At 42.6% G+C, this 23,233-nt stretch overlaps 1 protein-coding gene across 3 annotated transcripts in view; it reads left to right on the forward strand.

Annotated features, from left to right (window-relative positions):
• The window catches only part of Ttc29 (tetratricopeptide repeat domain 29), a 187,679-nt gene that overhangs the window by 11,375 nt on the left and 153,071 nt on the right, over positions 1–23,233 (forward strand). For all 3 annotated transcript variants that reach the window (XM_060393192.1, XM_060393193.1, XM_021649657.2), the window contains exon 4: positions 22,264–22,487. In XM_060393192.1, the coding sequence (XP_060249175.1) occupies positions 22,264–22,487 (224 nt within the window). The remainder of the gene's footprint in view (positions 1–22,263; positions 22,488–23,233) is intronic.

A 23,233-nucleotide genomic window follows, 5' to 3' on the forward strand; every position in this document is an offset into this window, starting at 1 on the left:
TCTCCTTTCCTCCAGCAGGCTTCCCCTGTGCCGTATCTGACAGCTCTCCTTCTGTCCTTATCTTGAATGAAACCTTCACTGCCTTCGGCAGAGGGGGGCATTATCATTTTGTTCTTGTGGCCCTGGAAAGTCTTCTTGGTTGGATTCCCTCCAGACCACATAGCCTCAGCCTCCACTGATGATGGCGCACTGAGTCCCAGCTGTCAAGATTAGCGGAGATCTCAGAGCAGCATTCAACTGCCTCCATGATGTGTCTACTTTAAGAAACAAAATACATATCACAAGGTTACAGCAACTTGAAACGAGTCTGTTCCTCTGATACTACTCTCCCACACCCCACTCCAGGAGTCTCCCTACAGTCGCTCCCCAAAGCAGCCTTTACCTGGACCCTGCCTTGCGTTCACCATCAGACCTATCAGGTAAAAACAGATTCCGAGTCCCAGATCTGAGTCCCTTCAGTGTCTCACTAGCCCGGTCTTGCCAACATCTCCAGCACCATCGTCTAGTTGCTGTCTACTCTCAAGTACTCCTGGGTATTCTGTCTCTACCAACCTAGCTGCAGAATGAAGCTTTCAAAAAGAATTGTCAAGACACTCTTCTCTCTACAATTTTCTAAAGAGCATCCCATCTGCAGACCTGGGCTGTGTGTGGCTGCAGCCTTGCTGGCCTCTCTGACGGTGTGGCTTTGTCACCCCCACACACACCTTCCAGAGTGGCTTCACAGCTGGTGTTCTCTTGTGGGTGTCACTTTGGATGTGCCCGTGTCTGGGAGCACGGTCCTGTTTCCTAACACAGTTAAGTAAGTCCTCGTAAGTCCTCAAGCAGGGCAAGTGAAGGCATTTGTTGCTGGGGTCTGGTAGTGGGCCAAATGCCACTCGGTTTGCTTTAGAACAGGTAGGATAGCTCGAAGCAAGGACTCCCAGATTTATCTAATTTGTGCTACAGAAGGAACTTCAGTAGGCTTTTTTTTTACCATTATTGACTTTCTTTTTTGACAGTATCATACATGTAGAGCATGCATGCTAATTACTGTTACCCCTCTCTACTCTCCCTGCATTATTTTCACCCTCTCTCTCCTCCCTTAAAGACCCTTTCTTATACTCGTGACTTTGTTATTTTTTGTTGTTGTTGTTTTGTTTGAGAATTACTGAGCTTAACCAGGATCATCTGCATAAATGGGTTTGGAACTATCGCTGAGGCCCGGTGGTTTCTCAGGGGGTGTACAGCTGGAGACAATGACCGCTCCTCCCGGGAATTCACCAATAGCCAATAGTTCATCGGGAAAGGGCAGAGGCCTTTAAACTCTACCATGATGGACTGTTGATAGGCCTAGTCTTGTGTTGGCCCATTGTAAGCAGCCGTAGCTGCGGGGGATGGGAGTGGGGGTGGGGGGGTAGTCAATGACTGCATTGGTTAACTTTGCCACGCCCAGGAGACAAACCGTCACAGGTCACAGCCCTTCTTCTGACGTTCTTCTTACGTTCTGGCTCTTATGTTCCGCCATGTCATGTTCCTGAGTCTTAGAGAGGGGATAAATGTCTCCTTTAGGGTTGAGCATCCAACTCTTACCCACAGGACCTTGAGCAGACCTGTGCCTCTGCACTCACCACTACTCATCGCAGAGGAGCCTTTCCGGTAAGGCAGCATTTGTCTATGGGAATAAGCATAACTATTTAGAAGGCAGCTTGAGACCATGACTATCCAGCTAACCAACAGTTTTTTTGGGATTTTTTATTTATTTATTTTATTAATTACACTTTATTCACTTTGTATCCTCCCCTGTAGCTCCCTTCCTCCCCCTTCTGCTATCCCAGAAGCAGAAAGACACACACGGTATAAACTCACTCATATAGACATAAACAACAGTTTTAAGTCTACCCTAGGGCCTAAGCCATCCTCAGCCATGGGGGTTTAGCTAGGTTTGCAGTCCATCTTGTGGAGCAGACCATACTACCCATCAGAGAGTAGCTGGATACCCTCTCCCATCACACTCATTTTGGTTGGTGATACAAACCACAGGCTTCCCGCTGGGTAAGACCACTGATGCCCTTCTCCTCCAGCATTCTGAAGGCTGGGAGGAAGCCTCCAGGTCAGTTCCTGCTCGGCTTCTTTACTTCTTTCAAGCAACAGGTGTGGTGTTCTCAGCAATACGGTCTGAACAACTAGTTCTTGAGACAGGACCTTTTATAGCCTAGGCTGGCCTTGAACTCAACTCTGAAGCTGAGGATGACTTTGAACTCTTGACTGACCTGCCTCCCTTTCTCAAGGTACACACCACCATCCCCAACTTTTTTTGTTTGTTTCATTTATCTATCTGTGTATCTGTGTGTGTGTGTGTGTGTGTGTGCGTGTGTGTGTGTGTGTAAATGAGGGAGTGCTTGCAGACAGCTATGGAGACCAAGAGAGGACACTTGGCTTTGGGTCCCCCGAAGCTGGCGTCACAGTGGTTGTGAGCCAGCCGCTGTGGGTGCTGGGAGCTGAACTTGGGCTCTCTGCGAGAGCAGCAAGCCCTCTTGTCACTAAGCTGCTGTCCCAGCTGTTATTAATTTTTAAGCGTGTCTTTTTTGAGATATCTTAAACACTGCATTATTCAGAATAAGATGCGCTACATTTGCACTTGCCAGTGATCCGACTTTATCGCGTAGATGTACATGATAGGCTTACCAATACTGTTTGAAGTGATGGCTAACTGCTGAAAATCGTTGAGTCAGAACCCTTGGTGTGCTTTGGGCTTTTAATTCTGCATATTATCAGAATGCGTTATTATTATTTCTCTAAAAGCACTTAAAATATCAATCACTCTCATTTCTTAATTGATCCAAGAAGCTGAGTAATAAAAGGGTCATTTATAAATTCAAATAAAAATTCCCGGGGACCGTGTCTGTAGTATTGGATGTGAAGCGACAAATGAGGAAAACATTTAGGGACCCATGTTAGCTGCTCCGCATTTTTCCTGTTTCGAGTCCCAAGCCCCAGCAGGTGGACCGGGCGGGTGGGTGCAGACCTGTGTGCTCTCTCTGGGTGTCTCACCTCAGGGCTCATCAACAGGGCATCCCTTTGTGAGTCTGGTGAGCAGTGGTGAGGACTGCCAGTTAGCAGAGCACCTGTGCTGTGGAGGTGGCTCAGTTGGCAAGGGGCTTGTGCGCAAGCGTGGGAAGCTGGGTTCAGAACCCCTGCACCCAGGTAGAAGCCAGGTGTGTTTCAGAGTGCCAGCGGTCCCCGCCGGAGAGGCAAGAGAATCCCGGAGCTAACTGGCCAGCCAGTCTGGTTAAACTGGTGAAGTCCAATGAGGGAACAGTGTAAGAAATTATTTTAAAGCCCTTTCTGTTCCCTTTGCATAACTTGTACTGGATTACAATAAATTAGCATTTCACCGAGTAGGTTTTCATCTGGAGCCTCGGGCGGGATCTTCCTCTAGATGTGTTTTTCACTTTTGCTGATTACCCACCAATCAGGTGCTTGGCTTGCTCAGTGGTCAGGCACTTTAGACAGAGGTAGAGAGATATGTACAGAGATCTAACAGAGCAGAGCATGCTGTGGGGATTTAAACTGCTCCAGGTGTGTTTGACCTCTGCCCTGTTCATTGTTGTCGACTTTTGTGACATCATTTTCTTTTCCTTTTAAAACACTGTTTTCTGCTGTAAAATAACAAAATCTCTAAGGGAGTTGGCAAATTAAAACTTGTAAAGCAGTCAGTTGCGGAGTAAACGGTTCTATGATGGTGTTATCATGTTAAGGTTCATCTTTGATATTGTATTCTGTCAGTATTAAAACAAAGAAGACTCGAAACTATTCAGAGCCTTTTAGATTTCCTTGATGGTTAAAAACAATCACTAAAATATTGATAGCGCCGCCCTCATGAAAACATCACCCTCCTGGCCACACATTTGCCCTGCCGGTTTTTACATTGGAAAATGGGTATTGACAATCGCTGCACTTCCCAAGGCTTAAATCAGCCCAGACCGTGGGCTCACGAGGATGCTTTTGCATACTCAGGGTCTCCACAGAAATGACTGCACCAGGGTCTTCATAGTGCAAGTGTGGGATTCCCTACCTGCAGATTAAAAAGCACAACATTATAGTTTTTGAAACAAAAACATCGATGTCTAACTATGAGAAGAGATACAGAAGAAAATTTAAGGCAATATTTTTCTTCAGTTTTTAGTTAGGCTATTTAGAAATGTCCACCTCCCCTGATCTGAAAGACACTTATCAAGATACAACACGTTTATAGTACATGTTTGTAAAATATGTGTTCATATTTTGTGTTGGTGTGTGTGTAAGTATGTATCTTCAGACTTGAGCTTTAACCAATAACATTAATTTTCTACCCATCACTATACAAAAATCATATGATACATTTTAACCATTTTATTCATTTTAGCAACTACCCTTAACAAAATTAAACACCCAGAAAACCCAGAAAGAGAATTCTTATACCCAGGCAACACTCAACAGTCCTCTTCCTAGTAGGGCAATCAGGGTATACCCCACTAATTGAGGTGTGAGAGTTAGGCTAACAACATCCACACACAGGCTTACATGCCTTTAAAGCTGCTCTAGAAATGGCTTTTGTATGTTACAGTCAGGAAGAATGCAAATCCATCATTGGGCCAAGCAGCCAACTTAGAAATTATATGAAATTAGAAGGGTTTTCATCGAACAAACTCGATTATGTTATTTTCCACAGAAACCTGTTTTTCTTATTTAGATGATCAAAATCAGTGAGAAGCTAAATAACGAAATATCAATTTACAGGGTCTATCCCGGAAGGATAGGCACCACTGCAAGGCCAAAGTCTCTAGGAGCACACGGGCAGCACAGGAGCTGAGTGGACACTGTGGACAGCATTTCCAATGTGTTGTATCAACACCATCATTAAGGAAAGAGTTAGTAATGGAGCATCAGTTGGTTCCCCTTCTCTAGTCTCTGAGAAGGAAAAGGGTAATACGTGTTAGGAAAATTGCAATGATGCTTTCATTATTAGTATTTGTTTCACTTTAGCTTTTGGTATGTAAGAATTTTAATGTTTGAGCATTCACCAATGTTGATCCCCTCAGCTCTTAAATTAATTAAACCTAAGAAAGTGTCCTTGAATTAATTAAAACTAATTAATTATATATGTATTCGGTCATTTATTAATTAACTAATTAATCACGTAGTATCTTCCAAAAATTTTAGGTGATCAATGAGAAGGAATCTTGCCAGATTTCTTTTGTGTGGATTTTTTTCTCATTTCCACTCACATTGCTCTTGAGAGATCAGATATTACTCGGTCAGTATAATGTCTGATGAGCCTAATTTTTATTCTAAATATATTGGGAAACTTTTGATATGTTTTCTACAAGGAACTGACACCAGGTGCCTTCGTTTTTGTTTGAGCTTGAGACTGCTCTGTTCCATGCTCTGGAGGAGCCCCAAGTAAGAGCTGAGGGTGGGCTGAGCGGGTGGGTATCCAGGAGGCCGTAAACGTGCTCTGGTGTAGAACGTTCACATTCCAAATGTAAATGCTTAAAGTTAGGGGACGGGATGACTGGACATTAGAGTGGAGTGGATGTAGGAATAGATAAAGGAGGAATTAGAGGGCGGCTGCTCCGGACCAGCCTGATCAGCGTGGGCAGTGTCATACCTCCAGCTGAGTCCCTGTCCCTCCACCAGCATGCAGCAAACAACAGGCACTCAGTAAATAGCCCTTTAACTCACCATGCTCTTAGCTAAGCACATACCTACCTTTTCCAGTTGAACCCCTCCATTCCCACTTGGAGATTTGTGTGTGTGTGTGTGTGTGTGTGTGTGTGTGTGTGTGTGTGTGTAAAAATAATAAGAGCTACAGTGACCACTTAAAATGTTTCAAATATTGTTTCACATATGTCATCTGTATTAATTCTTTAAATCCCAGGAAAAAATGTCGTCAGTTCCACTTATAACCAAGAATTTAAAAGTCCAGCAGGGTTAAGTTACTCGACGGAGGCCACCCTGGTCTGGTTCACGAGCAACCCACCTTTGCTCCCTGATGCCAGCCTGACTCCAGCTTACCCACGTCTTTACTGAGCAACCGTCTTCCTCATCTCCCATCCTGAGGAACCACAATTCTTACCCTAGGCTGCATCATGTTCTTCTTTGACCTTAAGTGGCTCAGTTCTGTCAGGAAAACTTGCCACTGTTACGTAATCTTCCTCCGGTCATGGCACTCCCAGTGCATTGTCGCTATCATTTTGTCTCCTCCATCACCCTCTGGCTGGCTGGGGGGCGGGGTGTTTATTTGTGCATCTTTGGTATTGATGAGGACCACAGGGGTAAATAAGGGAGGGAATGCCCCCGGTCTTCACCCAGCCTGCACCGGTGCTGCACCTGAGGTACCTTCCATTCCCTCTCATTCCTCACGTATTTGATAAGCTTTCTTTTTCCTCCCCCAGCCCTGGTTTACCTGTTTCTCACTGCGTGAGGCCTCCTTTGCCCCACTCTCATCCACACAGTTCAATTCCAAGCTCCTGTTGCTGCTGTCTGAATAACCACGGACCATCATGAACACAGGCTTTATTTCCCCAAGCATTAATATTTAATAAACTATAGATTGTGACCCATTAGAGAGTAGTGGTTATGACCCATTAGTTTGGGGATCACGGCCAGCATTTTAAAAACACGAAAAGAGTATCGTAAAATAGAATAGAAAAGAGTGCATTGTATTCGGTAAGGCTCAACAGTGGAAGGTTATCAGGCTTAATGGAGCAGAGCATAGATTTCAAACCCAGACTCTCTGTCTTTAATTTCCAGCCTTAGACTCAAAGGACTGGTGGGCTTTGGATCACCTACTTAACCCTCTTTAACTCAGCCTCTTCATCTGAAAAGAGCGATATAGTGATGAAAGGTCTGGCCTCATAGAATGGTTGTAAGGATTATGTTGATAGTTATCAAAAGATAAAGGCAATGTTAGAGGTACCAGGGTTTTTAAACCTCTGTTTTATGTGTTTCTGTGTATTGTATGTATGTACATGTACAGAGAGACAATTAGCAATGACATAAAATTGTTAGGAGTAGCAGAAATGCTGAGATATAAAAAATGATTCCTCAAGAAGAATGGGGGGCTAAAATGGGATGGGAATGATGACACACATTCGAGGCCAGATTCCAAATTCCTCCAGAATTCCCAGGAGGGTACTAGACTTCTTCCACTGTTATCCCTCCCTCTCTCTCCCTCCCTCCTTCTTCCCTCCTTGCTATTGCTCTTCCTCCCCCTTAGATATTTATACTTTTGAATGTGAGAATTCCAGTGCTATAAATTCCCCTTAAACACCACCTCAGCTGTACCCTGTACATTTTGAAATACATGTTTTTGCTTTTCTTTTGTTTGCTGCAAATATTTTCTGATTTGCCTTGTGATTTTGTCTTGCTCTGAGCATCCTTTTTATAAAACTAAAAAATAATAAAAGTTAGATTCAAAGTTAGCTTAAAGAAGGAAATATTAAAATGAAGCAGAAAACAATTGAGAAAATAAATGGAATTTATTGCTGGTTGTTTGATTAACCTTTAACTAGACTGTTAAAGAAAATACAGTGTGCCAACTTTCAATTTTTGTTTGTTTGTTTTGGCTTAGACTTGAAAATATGACATATATTTACACTGAAACAGGCTCTCAAAGTAACCAGAAAGAAAAGGGAAAATGTGTTAAAACATCACTTAGAATATGTCCTCATGAAATTCTAGAATATTACATGGAAAGAGGAGGAGCTATCTCAAGTAGGAAGAGAGGCCAGCACCAAGGCGAGGCTCCCCCCACCATGACGTTAAAAGTGCCTGAGTCAAGAACAAGAGAGGTGGCCCCATGATCTGCAACATCCCACAGCCAGATAAACCATCGCTCAGAAGTCAGGGACCATCAAAACCTTTATGCATGATGCGCATGCACACACACAGACACACACACACAGACACACACATAGACACACACACACAGACACACACACACAGACACACACACACACAGACACACACACACACAGACACACACATACAGCTTTCTGGACCCTCCCTATGCTTCCCTCAGAAATGGCCACACTAGTGGAATGGAAGGATACAAAATTCAAGAAAAATATGACTATTCAAACCTAATGAATAAATCCAAAGTGTATGTTATCAAAGTCACTATACCAAGAGACGGGCTCAAGCATTGGAAGATCTTGGCGATGACATTACTGTAAACCCATCAGGTGTGCTGTGGACAGGAAGATTAGAAAACAGATTAAAGTGTCTGAGGTCCACTGTGAAGTGCAAAGGGGCATCACAGAATGTGAAATGTCTGTTGCATGTGTGTGCAAGACAGCAACATTAAGAAACAGTCTTCAAACTGCAAGTAAATCAGTTGTTCCCAAATCTCTCCCCAAACTGCACTGCCTCTGACATTAAGTGTCAGATTCTCACACGTGCACTCTCCTGCCTCACACGTTCTCAAGCATCTGCAGCCTGTGTCACTGCTCAGTCCCCCTTCCTGGAGCCACTCTTTGTGGGTGTAGCTGCAGACAGGGCCCCTCTTTGTTTTGAACGCTTGAGTATTGCTCTTTCTATGTGTTTTAAAATCACCTTGTCAGGAGTCAGGAAAGTATCATTGGAGCTCCAGAGAGGACTGCACCAAATGTAAGCGTTATTCTACAAGAAATGACATCCTGAGAGCCCTGAGCCCCCACACCTACAGGAACTCTGGCTTTCCGAGGTGAAGCGGGCACTGGGACAGCAGCGTTCCTTCACACGTCTGACGCGGGGCTCTCCAGTGTACTGAAAGTGTGAAGATCGGTTTTTAACATATCATTAATAGATACACATTGCCAACCAAAAAGTTCCCTAATTTCTACTTTTTTGGTCATTATGGGTTTTTAACATTTTAAATAATTTTCTAGTTTTTATCCCCCTAGAGGTGCCCATACATTTTGCTGAGATGATCATAAAGTTAGATTTTCTAATACTGAACTCGATCCTTCAGTTCTGGGGTAAATCCTGCTTACGTGGTGTGGGTTTAATTTGCACATGCCCCACCGTGTGTGTGTGTGTGTGTGTGTGTGTGTGTGTGTGTGAATTTCCATCTAATTCATAATGTTAACCTGTAATCTTTCTTTTCCTGCCCTACGGTTTTGTAGAAAACATTGGGAGGCTTAAATCAGACAATTATGTGCCAGGCCTTGCCAACAGCGTCTGCACATAAAAGCCGAAGGCTGCGGCTGTAATTAGGGCTGTGCACAGCTGCATTGCTTTTGTGCCCTGCTCCTGCTTCTTGAGAAGATTCGCGGTGACGTCTCTGTCCTTCTACATAAGCAGCTGTTTGCTTTGTGAGACCCGCTATACCTCCCTCTATTTTATTTTTCATTTCACTCTTGATGTTTTCTCTTGCTCTGTCTTTGGGCTTGTTTCATTGTGTCTATTTCATTAGAATTTTCCCTGTCATCCTGAGTTGAAAGCTGCTCCTCACTCAGAACGGCTGTTCCCGAGCTTCAACAACACTCTTCCCGGAAGCTTCCTTCTGACCTACAGATGCTTCCTTCTCTGAGATGTGATGTTTAGTTATCTTTTAAATCCCAAGTATGCTAAGTGTCCATAGAGTGTTTCACTGTGAAACAACAAATCAATTAGAGATATGTTTATGCATTTGCAGGTGAATGGTTTTTTGTGTTTGCTTTCTGCTTCTTTCATTCCGTGGGAATGAGGTTTGAGGAGAGGACCTCCGCTTAGATGATCTGCCGTGCACAATATCGGCTCATGACAATTTCCGGTGTAACTAATACATAGGCAATTTCTATTAAGAAATGAGGACTGAATCCGTATTCTGTATTCATTTGCTGAACAGTTGGCAGACATAGTTATCGAGATCCAGCCACCAGCTTGCTTGAGTCTGCTATTCCCATCAGCCGGGGACGAGCTAGGCGTGTAACTTTTCTTTTTCCTTATCTGTATCTGTGGGGAAATTCACTTAGATCATGCTGTCTTCACATTAGAACAATGCTGTCCCTCATTGTTCTCCATTTTGAAGCTATTGCATCTGGTGCATTTTTCCTACTTGCCCTATTTCTCAGTCATCAATCCATTTATACATGTCTGAGCTTTATACTCCTGTAATGTTTTTCTGCTTGAGTCCTGTTTGTGTGCTGTTGGTAATGCTGCAAGTACAGCAAGCTTTCCTCCTGTTAGCATTTTCTCTGTTGTGCAGCAACCGGAAGAGGTGACGTGTTCTCTGCCTAGTACTTTATGTAATTTTTTTCTAAGTTTGAATTCAGCACTGTTTTGTAGTCACAAAATACCTTTTTCTTGTTTTACATAATTTGATTTTAAATACAATTAGTCCTAACTAGTAATTTTCTAAATATTAAAGATGGCTGCAATAAGGTCAATATGATGTTTAGGACAAGTTACTTATTCCCAGATGCCATCTTGCCAACACATCAGAATGATCTGTTTATGTTGTTTATATTAGTGTACTTTTTAGCATTATCTGTAAGTTTGATCCCTCTTGCACAGGGCCCGAGAGGAGCCTTTATTTCTCTACCTTTGTGGTACTCGTCTCTTTGTAATGATAATTAAAGAACATGAAATATGAAAGCTTTCTCCACATGCCTTATAATTTTGTACTTATCTTATAAGCCCTTAAGTTTGGCAGGGGAAAATATACCCTTAACTTATTTTTCATGTGGGAAAAAGTTAAAAGATGCTCGTGAAAAGCTGTGCCATTGCCGTGGTGGAAACCTCAGAACTGGAAAAACGAGTTGGATTGCTGCCCTTTGGTGTTTGGACATGACATGCCTCTTTAGTTAATTTAACACAGGGTTTTGGTTGTTTGTTTGTTTGTTTGTTTGTTTGCTTGTTTCCTTTTTCACCCAAGAAATACAAAACAGCAGTGCTGAAATAAGCCTATTTTTTTTTTAAGTCAACTTAATTTTTTAAAAGGAAATGGAAGAAGAAAGAAGGCACAGTGATGTGGTTACCAGTACGGGGAGGGGAGGAGACGGTGGGGTGAGGGGTGGAGGAGAATGTTAAGAGGTAATCAATTTTTTGATGATAAATGTCATCATCTCACTAGAGGAAATGTCATAATGAGAGAAATAGAAATGCAAGTTTTTCTATTTTTATACTAAAGAGCATGAATAATGTCTTGTCATTGTTAAATTATATAGTTTTTCCTTTTGTGTTTTAAGGTGTCACAGCTCTCTTAAATACTTGTCATACCTGTTGCCGAATTCACATGACATTCCCAGTCTTCATTTTAGTGCTTTTTAAGTATCCTAAAGAAATATGTGTAAGCGTGTGTGTGAGTGTGTGTGTGTGTGTGTGTGTGAGTGTATATGTGTGTGTGTTGTGTGAGTGTGTGTGTGTTGTGTGAGTGTGTGTGTGTGTTATGTGAGTGTGTGTATGTGTGAGTGTGTGTGTGGGAGTGTGTGTGTGTGTGTGAGTGTGTGTGTGTGTGTGTGAGTGTATATGTGTGAGTGTGTGTGGGAGTGTGTGTGTGTGAGTGTGTGTGAGTGTATATGTGTGAGTGTGTGTGTGAGTGTGTGTGTGAGTGTGTGTGAGTGTATATGTGTGAGTGTGTGTGTGTGTGTGTGAGTGTGTGTGAGTGTATATGTGGGAGTGTGTGTGTGTGAGTGTGTGTGTGTGTGAGTGTGTGAGTGTATATGTGTGAGTGTGTTGTATGAGTGTGTGTGTGTGTGTGTGTGTGAGTGTATATGTGTGAGTGTGTTGTATGTGTGTGTGTGTGTGTGAGTGTATATGTGTGAATGTGTTGTATGAGTGTGTTGTATGAGTGTGTGTGTGTATGTGTGTGTGTGTGTATGAGTGTGGAGGCAGGAACACGAGAACAGAAAGCACAATGCTCTAGGTGTAAAGAATCAATTGGTTTATGTTTTCCCACAACCCTACTTGTGTAGCTGCTTTATAGGGAAGGTTTAAAAAGATGTTGCAAAGTTCTGATCAACTTTTGTACATTACGTAGAAGTTCATTTTCTAAACTCTGCGAAGGAAAGTTTCATATTTAATGGGACATGAATTATTCCATTTATTATCTACTTCCTCCTCTCAAAGACATGATCTGGATAAAAGGCGGGGGAATAATTTCAAAAAATACAATACATTTTTAATGGGAAGGTGCAAACTACAGACTCACGATTCCCAGCAAGAGTGCAAGAAACAAATTTTACTTGCAAACCTCAGCCAGCTCCGGCCCAGCGAAGTGCGAGGCAGCGTCCTGAGCGCAGCGACACAGCTCCGGAAGGCAGGGTCCAGCCAGCGCGCGCCTTTGTCTGAAGGCAGGCGCTGTTTCCTAAGGTTAGTTAGTGTTCTCCAGCTTTCTGTTTCCACTGTTTCATCTTTCACTCAGCTTATGTGGAAAACTAATCATTGTTTCATTTATAAATTTTAGCCAAAATAAAGGAAGTGGTTATTTTTTTTGAGAAAAACAATACCAAATAATATGATTTCAAAAATTGTAGAGGATACAAAAAATTACATTGAAAAGACAATAGAGTGGAAACAATATTCTGCAGTCTTATGCTAACACAAATTATCACTAATTTGCATAAAAAATACACAGTGCTATAGCACTGTATAATGTTAATACTTTCATGTGTTAATAGCCACGATATAGGAAGCTAATTTTTCATTCATATTCAACATTTATCAGACACAATATAATAAAATTATATTACTCAAATTTCTTTTTTTTTCTTTCTAAAAGTCACTTTAAAAACTACAGTTCTTTGTTGCCTTTCCAACGGTTGAAATTACAGTGTCATTTGAACAACAACAGAACATGAATCCATGCGGCTGCCCCTTTTACCCAAAGGCGTTCAGACTTCAGTTTCATTCTGTTTGGAGCTAGTTCCCTGGAAAATGCCTTTAAAACGGCGTCCAGTACACAGTCCACTTTGTCTGCTCTTCAGCAACACTCTTTGCAACGGGTTTGACCCTCCCAGGAAGGTTTGCCAGTGCTTAGACCACATACAGAACTGGAAGCTCATATAAGTGGTTTTCTTTCAGTCTTTTAAACAAAACTCTCAAACTTCTAAAAATTGAGGCTATGTTTGAGTTGTTTTGTTTTGTTTTCAACAATGAAGATGTGGGCTCCTAAAATTCTGCGCAGCAGCTTTATGGAGATCGCCAGTTTGTGCTGTGTTCTCCTGACGGATGCATTGTCGATTCATGCCCAACTGGTGGTGGCACTGTGATTCAAAGATTTCAGTGAATGAAAAATCATTCGAGTAAATCATTTTTAACATGATCAATACATTTTAAATGCCTTTATATTATTAAGAGAACTATTTAAAGCCATCCGAAGGGCTGCGGTCCTATGCTGCCCACTGAATCAAACCCAGCTTCCTGTGATGTCCAGTAACGATGGCCAGCAAGACATTGCTGGACTGATTAACAGTCAGCGGTGTCCCAGACTCACCGCACTGGACGCCAGACATCACTTCTAAAGACAGGGTATGCCACTTAACTTTTGTTTCATGCAACAGAACTGTTTTTTGTACTCTAAAATGGAGTCACCCATCTTGAAATGAATTCTTGTCAGGATTTTTTTTGTTGACTATGTCTTCCAATGTTGTATTGTCCGTCAAAAGAGCTACATTAGTAATAGTCCCACCAGGAGTTAATCTTATATGCCAGGTTTTTAAAAACAAAACAAAACAAAACAAAACAACAACAAAACCTGAAAAGTTGTATTTGGCTTAAATAGAATTTTTAAATAATATTTTCTATTTTATAGCTCTACTACAAAAATATTGAAACTTTGTGCTTTCTACTTTATTAATAGATATGAATTTGGGTTTCCCAAAAATATAGAGAGAAACTTGAATGTATAATGGTTTTTCTAAAGATTCAAATAGGTAAATAACTGTTTAGAGAATTAAATAACAATTCTATTCACTGTCATGTGATAGATTTTATTTATTTTAAAATTAGAGATACCTAATTGAGTCTAAATCTAAACTGAAACAAAATACCTGATTAGATAAATATATATGTTGTAATTGTCAATACTTTTATTTTCATTTTTTAAAGCAGCTTACATGATGACACCACATTATTTACATGGTAATTCTGATGAAATTTTCAGAAAACATAAATTAATACATGCTAGATGCTAAATAGTCCAGTCTTTGTAAGGAGCATTACACAATTCACAGCTTGTCAAACATATACCGGTACAATTTATAGCACAATACTTATACATTCAAAATTATTTTTAAAACTTTCTTTTAAATATATACCCATAAATTTAAAACAGAATAGAAATTGCGGTCATGGCTATGCCATTAAAATTCTTATCATATAATTAGTCATCAGTAAAATAATATGAAATTTTCTTTATTGAAACATGTTTAAGACATATGTAAGTTGCTATGATTATGTTAATGATGATTTCATGTGCATTGTCCTCCAGGTTTTGAAATGTCCTGAAGAATCAGTCCTGTTAATCCTAATGAATAATTCCAGTTGTAATGACTAGTCATAATAAAAGAGTTTTAAATTTAAGTATAGTAAAATTCTGCCTATTGAGATATTAACATAAAACAGCTAAGGTTAGCCAGACAGAAAAACAAAAACAAAAACAAAAAAAAAAAAACAACATTGATAATGCGTGATTAGTGTGAGTTTCCGAGAAACCATCAAGTGGAAAGCATTTGCATTTTCTTTAGGTAAGTAAGAAAAGTGGTTAGTAGGTATGGGGTGCTTGCCGCTGAAACAGCACCCCAGTTCTTCCACAAATAAGAACTGAATGATTTGAAAGCATTGCTCTCAATCAGTGTGGCTCTGAAGGCTGGAGTGTGTTCACTGAGCTCAGACAGCTTCGCCTCCACCCCTGCCAGATGGACAAGCTAGAGCACCACGCATAACTTTACATTTATATTATTTGGGTGCCACACTGTTTGCATATCAATTAAAATAAAATCTGTATTAAGGTGGAGAATCAAAGTTCTCAAATTTACATGATGTGACTGCAGTTTGCTAAATTTCCAGTAGATGCCCCCAGAGACCAGTCAACTCATTGGAAACCCTTGCACTTTTAAAGGAAGAGATGTTTGGGGCTTTTGTTTGTTTGTTTGTTTGTTTGTGTTTTGAATGTTAAAACTTTGTTTCTGGCAATAATTGTAAGTATGTGGAAAATAAAAGTCCTAAAATTATAAACTCATTCCTTTGTTACTTTCCAGTGTGTACTATACACATAGATGATCTCAGTGTTGGTCATCACTGTCACGGGAGGACTAAGATGTGACTAAGAATTACTAAAAATAGACATTTATTTAATAAATGCCTTCATTGTTCACTGAAATTCCATCTGTTTTTAAAGTAAAGTCATTCTAACTGCTGTGACCTTTTTTTCCCCTCTTTCCTCTAGCGTCACGTATTTATAGAGAAATGCCTCACTTTTTTTGTTTGTTTTGTTTTGTTTTGGAGATAAAAATTGCAAAAAAATGCAAAAAAGGCACTTATGCAATTGTTATCAGTATTTGGATGCTGGGAAATAACATTTAAAAAAATTTGATCATGTATAATATCTACCTACGCTGAAAGGCATAGGTAAAAGTAGTGGTTCACTTTATTTCATGGAAATTATATTAACTGAAGCTGTTTCAGTATTCATTAAGTCAGTGTAATTATCCCGCAGGTGATTCCAATAACATTTATCCCTCCAATATGAGTGTAAGATTGTTAAAACCGACGCACTAACCCACTAGTGACTTATAAATATTAACCTAATGGAATAAAAGTATTATCCTGACTTTTGATGAGCTCTACAGATCTTTCAAGTTTATCTTTGTCAGATTAAATAAAAATTTTATGATCTTGTTTTAAAATACGTTTTTTTTTTTTAACTATGTTTGAAATCATTGAATGTAAAGGTTCACTATGATAGTGTGTTTCCAATTCATTCCACAAAGAAATGTGTTAAATTTGTTCCCCGTATATTTGGAGAGGAGGCGATACTCAGGTTTTGAAAGTCCATCTTTAGCTAACTTATTTTCATGCACGAAGAGAATAAATGAAGTTGCCCTGCCTGTCAGTTTCTTCCCTTCACCTTTTCTGTTTGGAGAAGGGTACGGTCTTCATTCTCTTTAAATGTTTGCCAGTGTGCTTCCTTTATGCCTTCGGATGAGACTCAGCTATCTGGTCCACGTGTCCTGGGTGCTATCACCTGGCAAATGCTCATTTTAAGGAGGAGGACCCTCCGGGAGGATCTCAGAGTGACACCGGTCCCTTTTCCTGGCCCAGCATGACCATGGACAAAGGCAACATCACTCAAATAGGAAAACTGTATCAGTTGTCAGAATATATCATTTTAAGTAAATAATGCACATAAGCAGAGCACTGTAGAGAAGAGTGTGAGGGGTAAAATGCTTTATGTAATTGTCAGCAGCGAGGAAAGAATTATGAATTGGTAGGCAAGCAGGGCTGCATGTGAATCTCAACTCGGCCACGTGCAGGCTTCTATGACTTTGGGCAACACAGATATTTTAGACGATTTTTGATGTAAATTAAAGTAGTTAGCCAGATTGCCATTGAGCGTTGCCTTAAATGACAGTAGACCCTTTGTAGGTAAAACTATATCAAGTCTAGTTTTAAAATCCATTCTCCAGCTGCAGATCCCATCCCAGTGTCTTAGTTGGGCTTTCTATTCCTGTGAGGAAACATCATGGCCAGAAGCTGTTTCCCACAGTTCACCGTTGAAGGCAGTGAGGACAGGAACTCCAATGGGAGTGGGGGAACCTGGAGGCAGGAGCGATGCGGAGGCTGTGAGGGTGCTACTTTCCGGCTTGCTCTCCGTAGCTTGCTCAGCCTGCCTGTGCCCAGGGTGACACTGCGCACAGGGGCAGCCCTCCTGCATCAACCACGCATTGATAAAATGCCCCACAGGTGGCCGGACCTTGTGGCGGTGTTCCCTCCGCTGAGGCTCCCTCATCTCAGACTCTCCAGCTTGTGTTGTGTTGATGTGAAATGAGCCACTACGCCATGGAAGCCTCAAGTACCTTCTCACGCCCCAGATCACATTGCTCTTCTGATGCTAATAACAGCATATTTTTATTTAGACCAATATTTACAAGTGTTTCGGTGTGTCACTGAAACTGAGGAGTAAAACATACTGGTCCAAAGAAAATAAGATCAAAATGACAAAATTCTATTGTCTTTACATTTAAAAAAAAAAACATTTCCTCAAAGCCAGTAAACTTTAGCCCTGTTCTCTATTAAGAAACAGAAAACCAAGGGGCAGCCTAGCAAGGCCACAGAGGAGGACATTGCAGCCAGTCCTGGTGAGACCTGATAAGCTAGGGTCAGATAGAAGGGAAGGAGGACCTCCCCCATCAGTGGACTTAGAGAGGGGCATGGGAGGAGATGAGGGAGGGAGGGTGGGATTGGGAGAGAATGAGGGAGAGAGCTACAGCTGGCACACAAAGTAAATAAACTGTAATTAATATTAAAAAATAAAAAATTATAATAAAAAAGAAACAAAACCTGAAGAGTTCAAATATACTGGTGAGAACTGATGAAAAGTTTTACTGACCAAATTCTTTTTAAAAATAAAAATTTGGGGCAGATAAGTACTTTACATCAACTATGAAAGTTTGAATATGATTCCATTTAGTAAGGTGGCATCATTTTTTCTTCATCTTAAGTGTTAATAACAAGGCTTTTCGTGATATGTATGTTCACACATGTAAACATATGTGCGAAACAGAAATGTCAGCATAGCTATAGATACATACTGAAATATCACCTATGAGAGAGTCTTCGTGAAGGATGGCCATTTAAACATTCTCTAGACATTTTTCACATGGATGTTGACTGTATCCCATGGATGTTTGGAGGCTAAAAGCTATCTCAGAAATAATCAGTGTCTAGCCTCCAGAAGCATTTTCATGGTTTGTGGCCAGAAGGAGCGGCAGCTGATCTTGACTAAATGGAAATGGCCTTATTGGGAGAATATTTGGTAACTAGTTAGGTGGAAATTTATTTTTGACCCAGGAGGTCCTCTCACCCTCATGGTGAGAGTCACCAACATGCATCTCATTTCAAGAAGGCTTGCGTTCCAGCCACCAACATGCAAAGGTGCCATCTCTTGCGCTCCAGCCTCCAGCCTCTCAGGCCTCCCTAATACTGCCTCTGGGTTGCCGATCACATGTACCCTGATCCCCAAACTCCAGTTAACCATTTTTAAGGTCTGTTCAACCACTTGTTTTCCCGCTTTAGAAAACGATCCACTATCATTCTAAATAACTAGTTGTCATCCTATCTGCTGCTTCACTGTGACATCCAGTCAGCAGGCCACCCAAATGTCATCACCTAGACCCGACTTCTGCACCGCCTCTGCCCTGCTTCCAGGCCCACAGGCTTTCTCATTCAGGACCAGCAGTCTTCCTGTCTCCTCCCTGCTTCTGGGCTCATCCTCCTCCTTCCCTTCTCTTGGATCAAGGGTGAAGTTCAGAGTCACAAACCCAAGGCTGCTAAATTGAAAGTCTTTATCTTTATATAACCTCATTTTAATCCCTGGCCCTCAGCCTTAATCCTCTCTAGTGTCAAAGCATAATCTTGTCACTCAGCTAAAGCCAGAGCAGAGTGATCTTTCAGATTGCTCAAAATTCAAGAGCTGCTTCCCCTTGTGCTATGCCCCTGTAATGGAAAACAAAACAAAAACATTGCACTGTAGGAGCCAGAATTACTGGACCCAGCAAACAAAAGTATCTGAAAGTTCAGTTTTAGTTTCAAAAAGTCAGAAACACATCTTTAATGTAAGCATATCTGATGTAATATCTAGGCCATTCTGGTGCTCTTTTCAAAGATCACTTATTGCTTGTCTGTCATCTGTTGTAACTGGATCTTACCTGGCTACCTGGGCATGGGAGGGGACAGAGCATGATAGCATGGCCTTCCGGCCTCGAGCAAGGACATTGTGACTATCCTTGCATTTCACCACCCAGTCGCCATTCTCCCCTTCTTGAGCAAGATGCCAAGCAATAGCAGAGTTTGTTTCCAGACTGCTCGCACCATAGCAGGGGCGTGCTGGACACAGTTCTAACCAATGAGGCATGAACGGCGATCTGCTCCTTACAGGAATGGGTTTGTTTTCTCCACAAATAAAGGCAGAGCTGTGACACCCCCACATTCTCCTCTCTTCTCATCTTAAAAGTAAAAGTGAACAGGATGTCTAGGGTTGTAGCAGCCTGATCGCTACCAGCAAGAGACAAAGAACAAGATAATCCCGGAGATGTCGGCCTTGAATCTGCCAAGGCCACTCAAACGGAGCTCTGGCTATGTGGCATTAGCGAAATCTAGAAGCTTTGATTTTCTAAGACACTGGAAGGCAGAGTCTCCCACTGAATGCATTCCTGAACTCTGAAGTCCTGAAGAGGTGACTGTCTCTGATGCCCTTGCTGAACTCTGCCATCAGCTCTGCAGCTGAGCTGGCCTGAGCTGCCAGATCTCTCTAATGTCATTGTGTCTGCCCTCACGAGCAGCCTTTACACAGCCGCTCTGCACACAAACCTTGCCCTGCTTGAAAACAGGGTGGCAGGAATGGTGGCCCTGTCTGTATGCTACTGAACTTCAGCACGGCCAACAGAAGCCCTGGGATGTGCTGGCTCCTCCCCGGTATTCTAGGTCCTTGCGAAACTGAGGGGCCAGCTGTCTTCTGCTTAGAGCTTCGTGACAGTTAGCTGTTTCTTAAGCTCCGTGCTCACGGAGGTGAGCAAGGAGATGATCGTCAGCCTCCTACCTCCAAGCATCTCAGAAGAGAGATGGGTGCAGCTGCCCCCCCCCCCAGGTTCTACTGCATGTTACAGGAGCTCCATTTCCAGATCCTGTAGTGTTTGAGGGAAAGAGGGGAGAGAATGGGGACCCATCCCGTTAAGTCCTACCCCTGACTCCTCCATCCTGTACCCTTCCGCTGGAGGACGTACCGGGAAAAAGAAACCCGGCGTTACTCCTCTCTGCCCAAGTTGGGTATCGTTTAATCTCCTGTAGTCACACAGCTGCTCTTGGTCTTTTGGTGTAGGGAGGTGTTTTCTTTATTCTCTTTCGCAGCTATGTCTGCAACAATCCGGCTGTCGGGCGGGGTGGGCGGAAGCTCAAGCTCTTGTGTCAGAGGCCGCTGTGTGGATGCAGTGGTAGAGCGCTAGTCTAGCGTGCTCAAGAACCCCAGGTCCCACCACAGCGCAGACATGATACTGCAGGAGCACCCTGTTCGCACAGCCCAGCCCCCAGCAGCTAGCCCCATCGCTCCTGGCGTGGAGTCCAGGCTTGACCATTGCCTCGCACCCTCTGTTCCCCTCCATCCCCAAGCAGGCCCACCACATAAGAAGCTCTTGATGGGCGGAGCCTGCGCAGCTGGACTCTGTTCTGTTTCTGAACCGCCATAGTTGAATCTAACACACGGCTAAGGGACGAGAACCAAGTACTACAAGATTTGTATTTCCCAGAGTATTTGCACAAACTTCGTTCATCTCATGGGCTCCTAGAGGGGTCCGGAAGTGCAGTTAGGACTGACATTAATACAGGCTTCTACGCAGGAAAAGAAATGGAAGGCAGAGTGGTCAGACAAATCCCACTGGCACTCAACTCTGCATTCCCAGTTGTGTCCCATTTGGTCAACTGTTCTAAACACTGAATTGTCTCCTTTAAAAAAAAAAAAAAAGCATAAAGTGGTTAACATGAAACTGTATCTTACAGTGACTGCCACACATGGCTTTCTTTGTCCTTTTCTTTCCTTTTTTCTGCTCTATGTAGCTCTGGTTAGCCTGGAACTCCGTATGTAGATCGAACTGGCCCTGAACTCACAGAGATCCATCTTCCTCTGCTGGGATTAAAGGCCTGTGCCACCACTCCCACTTAGCTGTTGTCTGTGTCCTCCCGGAGCAGCTGTACAGGTTTCTCGAGAGCACTGAATCTGGTTGGGAAGAGTGTGCGGAAGAGAGGCTGTGGAGTCGCCTCGGTTCTTGGGCTCCGTAGTTAGGCTGCTTGTTGTGCAAGCTTGAGGACTGAAGGTCAGGTCCCTAGAGCCCACATAAATGCCAAGGAATGTAGCTGCCTGCCTTTAACTGTAGCTCAGAGGGGCGTTTCCAGGGCAAACTGGCTAGTAAAACTAGCCAGATCTGTGAAATCTGCGTTTAACTTAGAGGCTCTGCCCCCAAGACTGAGGCTCAAGAGCATTCACGGATGGTTCCTGACATCACCGCAGGCTTTCACGTGAAGGCACACATGCATGCATTTGTACCTACACACATGTGCAAAAATGCATGCACACATGCTCACAGGCACATCACACAAACCCAAGAAAATGAAAGAAACTAGGTAGTTCATCATAAGGAGCCCAACAGGCACCTGCTGAATAAATACTCGAGGAAGTATCCATGATGAGGTATGTTTTGGGAGGTTTTAATTCTGTTTTCTCTTTTAAGACAGGCTTATAGCAAATGAATAATCCTCCTGTCTCAGCTTCCCAAGGGAAGAACTAGGAAGTGAATTTCTATTTGTTTATCTATGTATCATTTTTTAACTTTTATTAATTACTTTATTCACTTTGTATCTCCCATAAACCCCTCCCTCCTCCCCTCCTAATCCCACCTTCCCTCCCCCTTCTTCATGCATGCCCCTCCCCAAGTCCACTGATAGGGGAGGTCTCCCTCTCCTTCCTTCTGATCTTAGTCTATCAGATCTCATCAGGAGTGACTGCATTGCCATCTATGGTCTGGGTAAGGCTGCCCCCACCTCAGGAGGAGTGATCAAAGAGCAGGCCAATCAGTTCTATCATTAATCAAATTTCCGAACCATTACTTCGCTTCTACCTGTGAAAAGTTACATATATATATATACTTAGTATGGTATCTCAGTAATTGTATAAAATATTGGGTGCAGAAGCATGATTGACTGAAGTTGGCCAGATTCCAATGATAGATAGGGAAACTACCTACTTTCGTTTTTGCCTGGCTTACTGTTTGCCTGCTGTCTTCTTGCTTGGTTGCTGAGAGGTGGGTTGGTTTGGGGCGTGGGGTGGAAAGAGCTTTGAATAGTTAAATAACATATTTGTCCTTTTCAGAGTTGCAATTACATTAACACAACCATGTTGGGTAAGCTCCCAGCATCCTTCGCTAAACTGAAGTTGCCACTAAAGGTCTCCCGATACTTTCCCTGCTCTCACTGAGGAAGACGCGTAGCAAAGGATGCTTTGACGGCTGGTTTTAGAGGCTAGAAACCCCTCCCTGGCCTAAAGCCGCCTGTGTTCTGCTCTGTCCCCAGGCACCGGAACTCGTACAAGATGAGCATCTGTGTGGACATGCTGCGCGACGGCTACCACAAGTCCTTCACAGAGCTCTTCGCGCTGATGGAGCAGTGGGAATTTCGGCGGAAAACTGCGGAGGCGCAGGCCATCTTCTGGTTGCAGAGGCCGCTGGAGCAGCAGAGGGACAAGTTGGACAATTTCTACCACTTCCTGACTAGGGCGGAGGCCGCGGAGAGGAAAGGTAAAGTGCTGGGGTGCGGGATGCACCCCAAAGAAGATCCCAAACTGTGACAGTGAGAATTTGATACAGTAAGACACAATGTGCAGGTCAGCCTGGTCCACAGAGCTGCCTAAAGGGTTAACTGACGGGGCAGCAGGCTGACCACTGCAGCGTGCTGTTGGGGCTATAATTCCAGCTCTTGGGACAGGGAGGCGGGAGGCTGGCTGAGCTTGAGGTTAACCTCAGCTACATTGTGAGACACTTAAGAAAAGGGAAAATACTACCCAACCCATGATCATGATTTCAGTAGTTAATTTCCCATTTTCCACAAAAAAAATTAAGGCATTCTTTGGCCATATTTTAATATTTTCATAAAGTTAGTACACTATGTTTAAAGCCTTAAGTACTCAATATTTTAAAATATTTAAGAAAAACTAAGTACTTAATTGTAGCCAGCATTAGCTGCTTTGTGTGTTCCTTTTTCCTACCCTTCTCCACTCCTTTCTTCCACCCTTTCACCCGGCTAACACTAGATAAGAGAGAAAAAATGATAGAGAGAAAACGAAAGAGATCCTTGAATAAAGTCGGGGTTCTGAAAGGGGTTGATGCTACCATTGGACCTCTTCCTGCTGATTAGGGGCACTGAGTTTCTTGGAGTAAGTTTGATCTTCACTGTCAGGACATCTAATTTCTTGTTGTTTCTTTGCTAGTGACTACTTAACAAACAGCAACAAACAACCTATTATGCCTTTCAGGGCCCTAGCATT

Source organism: Meriones unguiculatus, chromosome 10, assembly GCF_030254825.1.
Source record: "Meriones unguiculatus strain TT.TT164.6M chromosome 10, Bangor_MerUng_6.1, whole genome shotgun sequence".
In the NCBI taxonomy this organism is placed as follows: Eukaryota; Metazoa; Chordata; class Mammalia; order Rodentia; family Muridae; genus Meriones; species Meriones unguiculatus.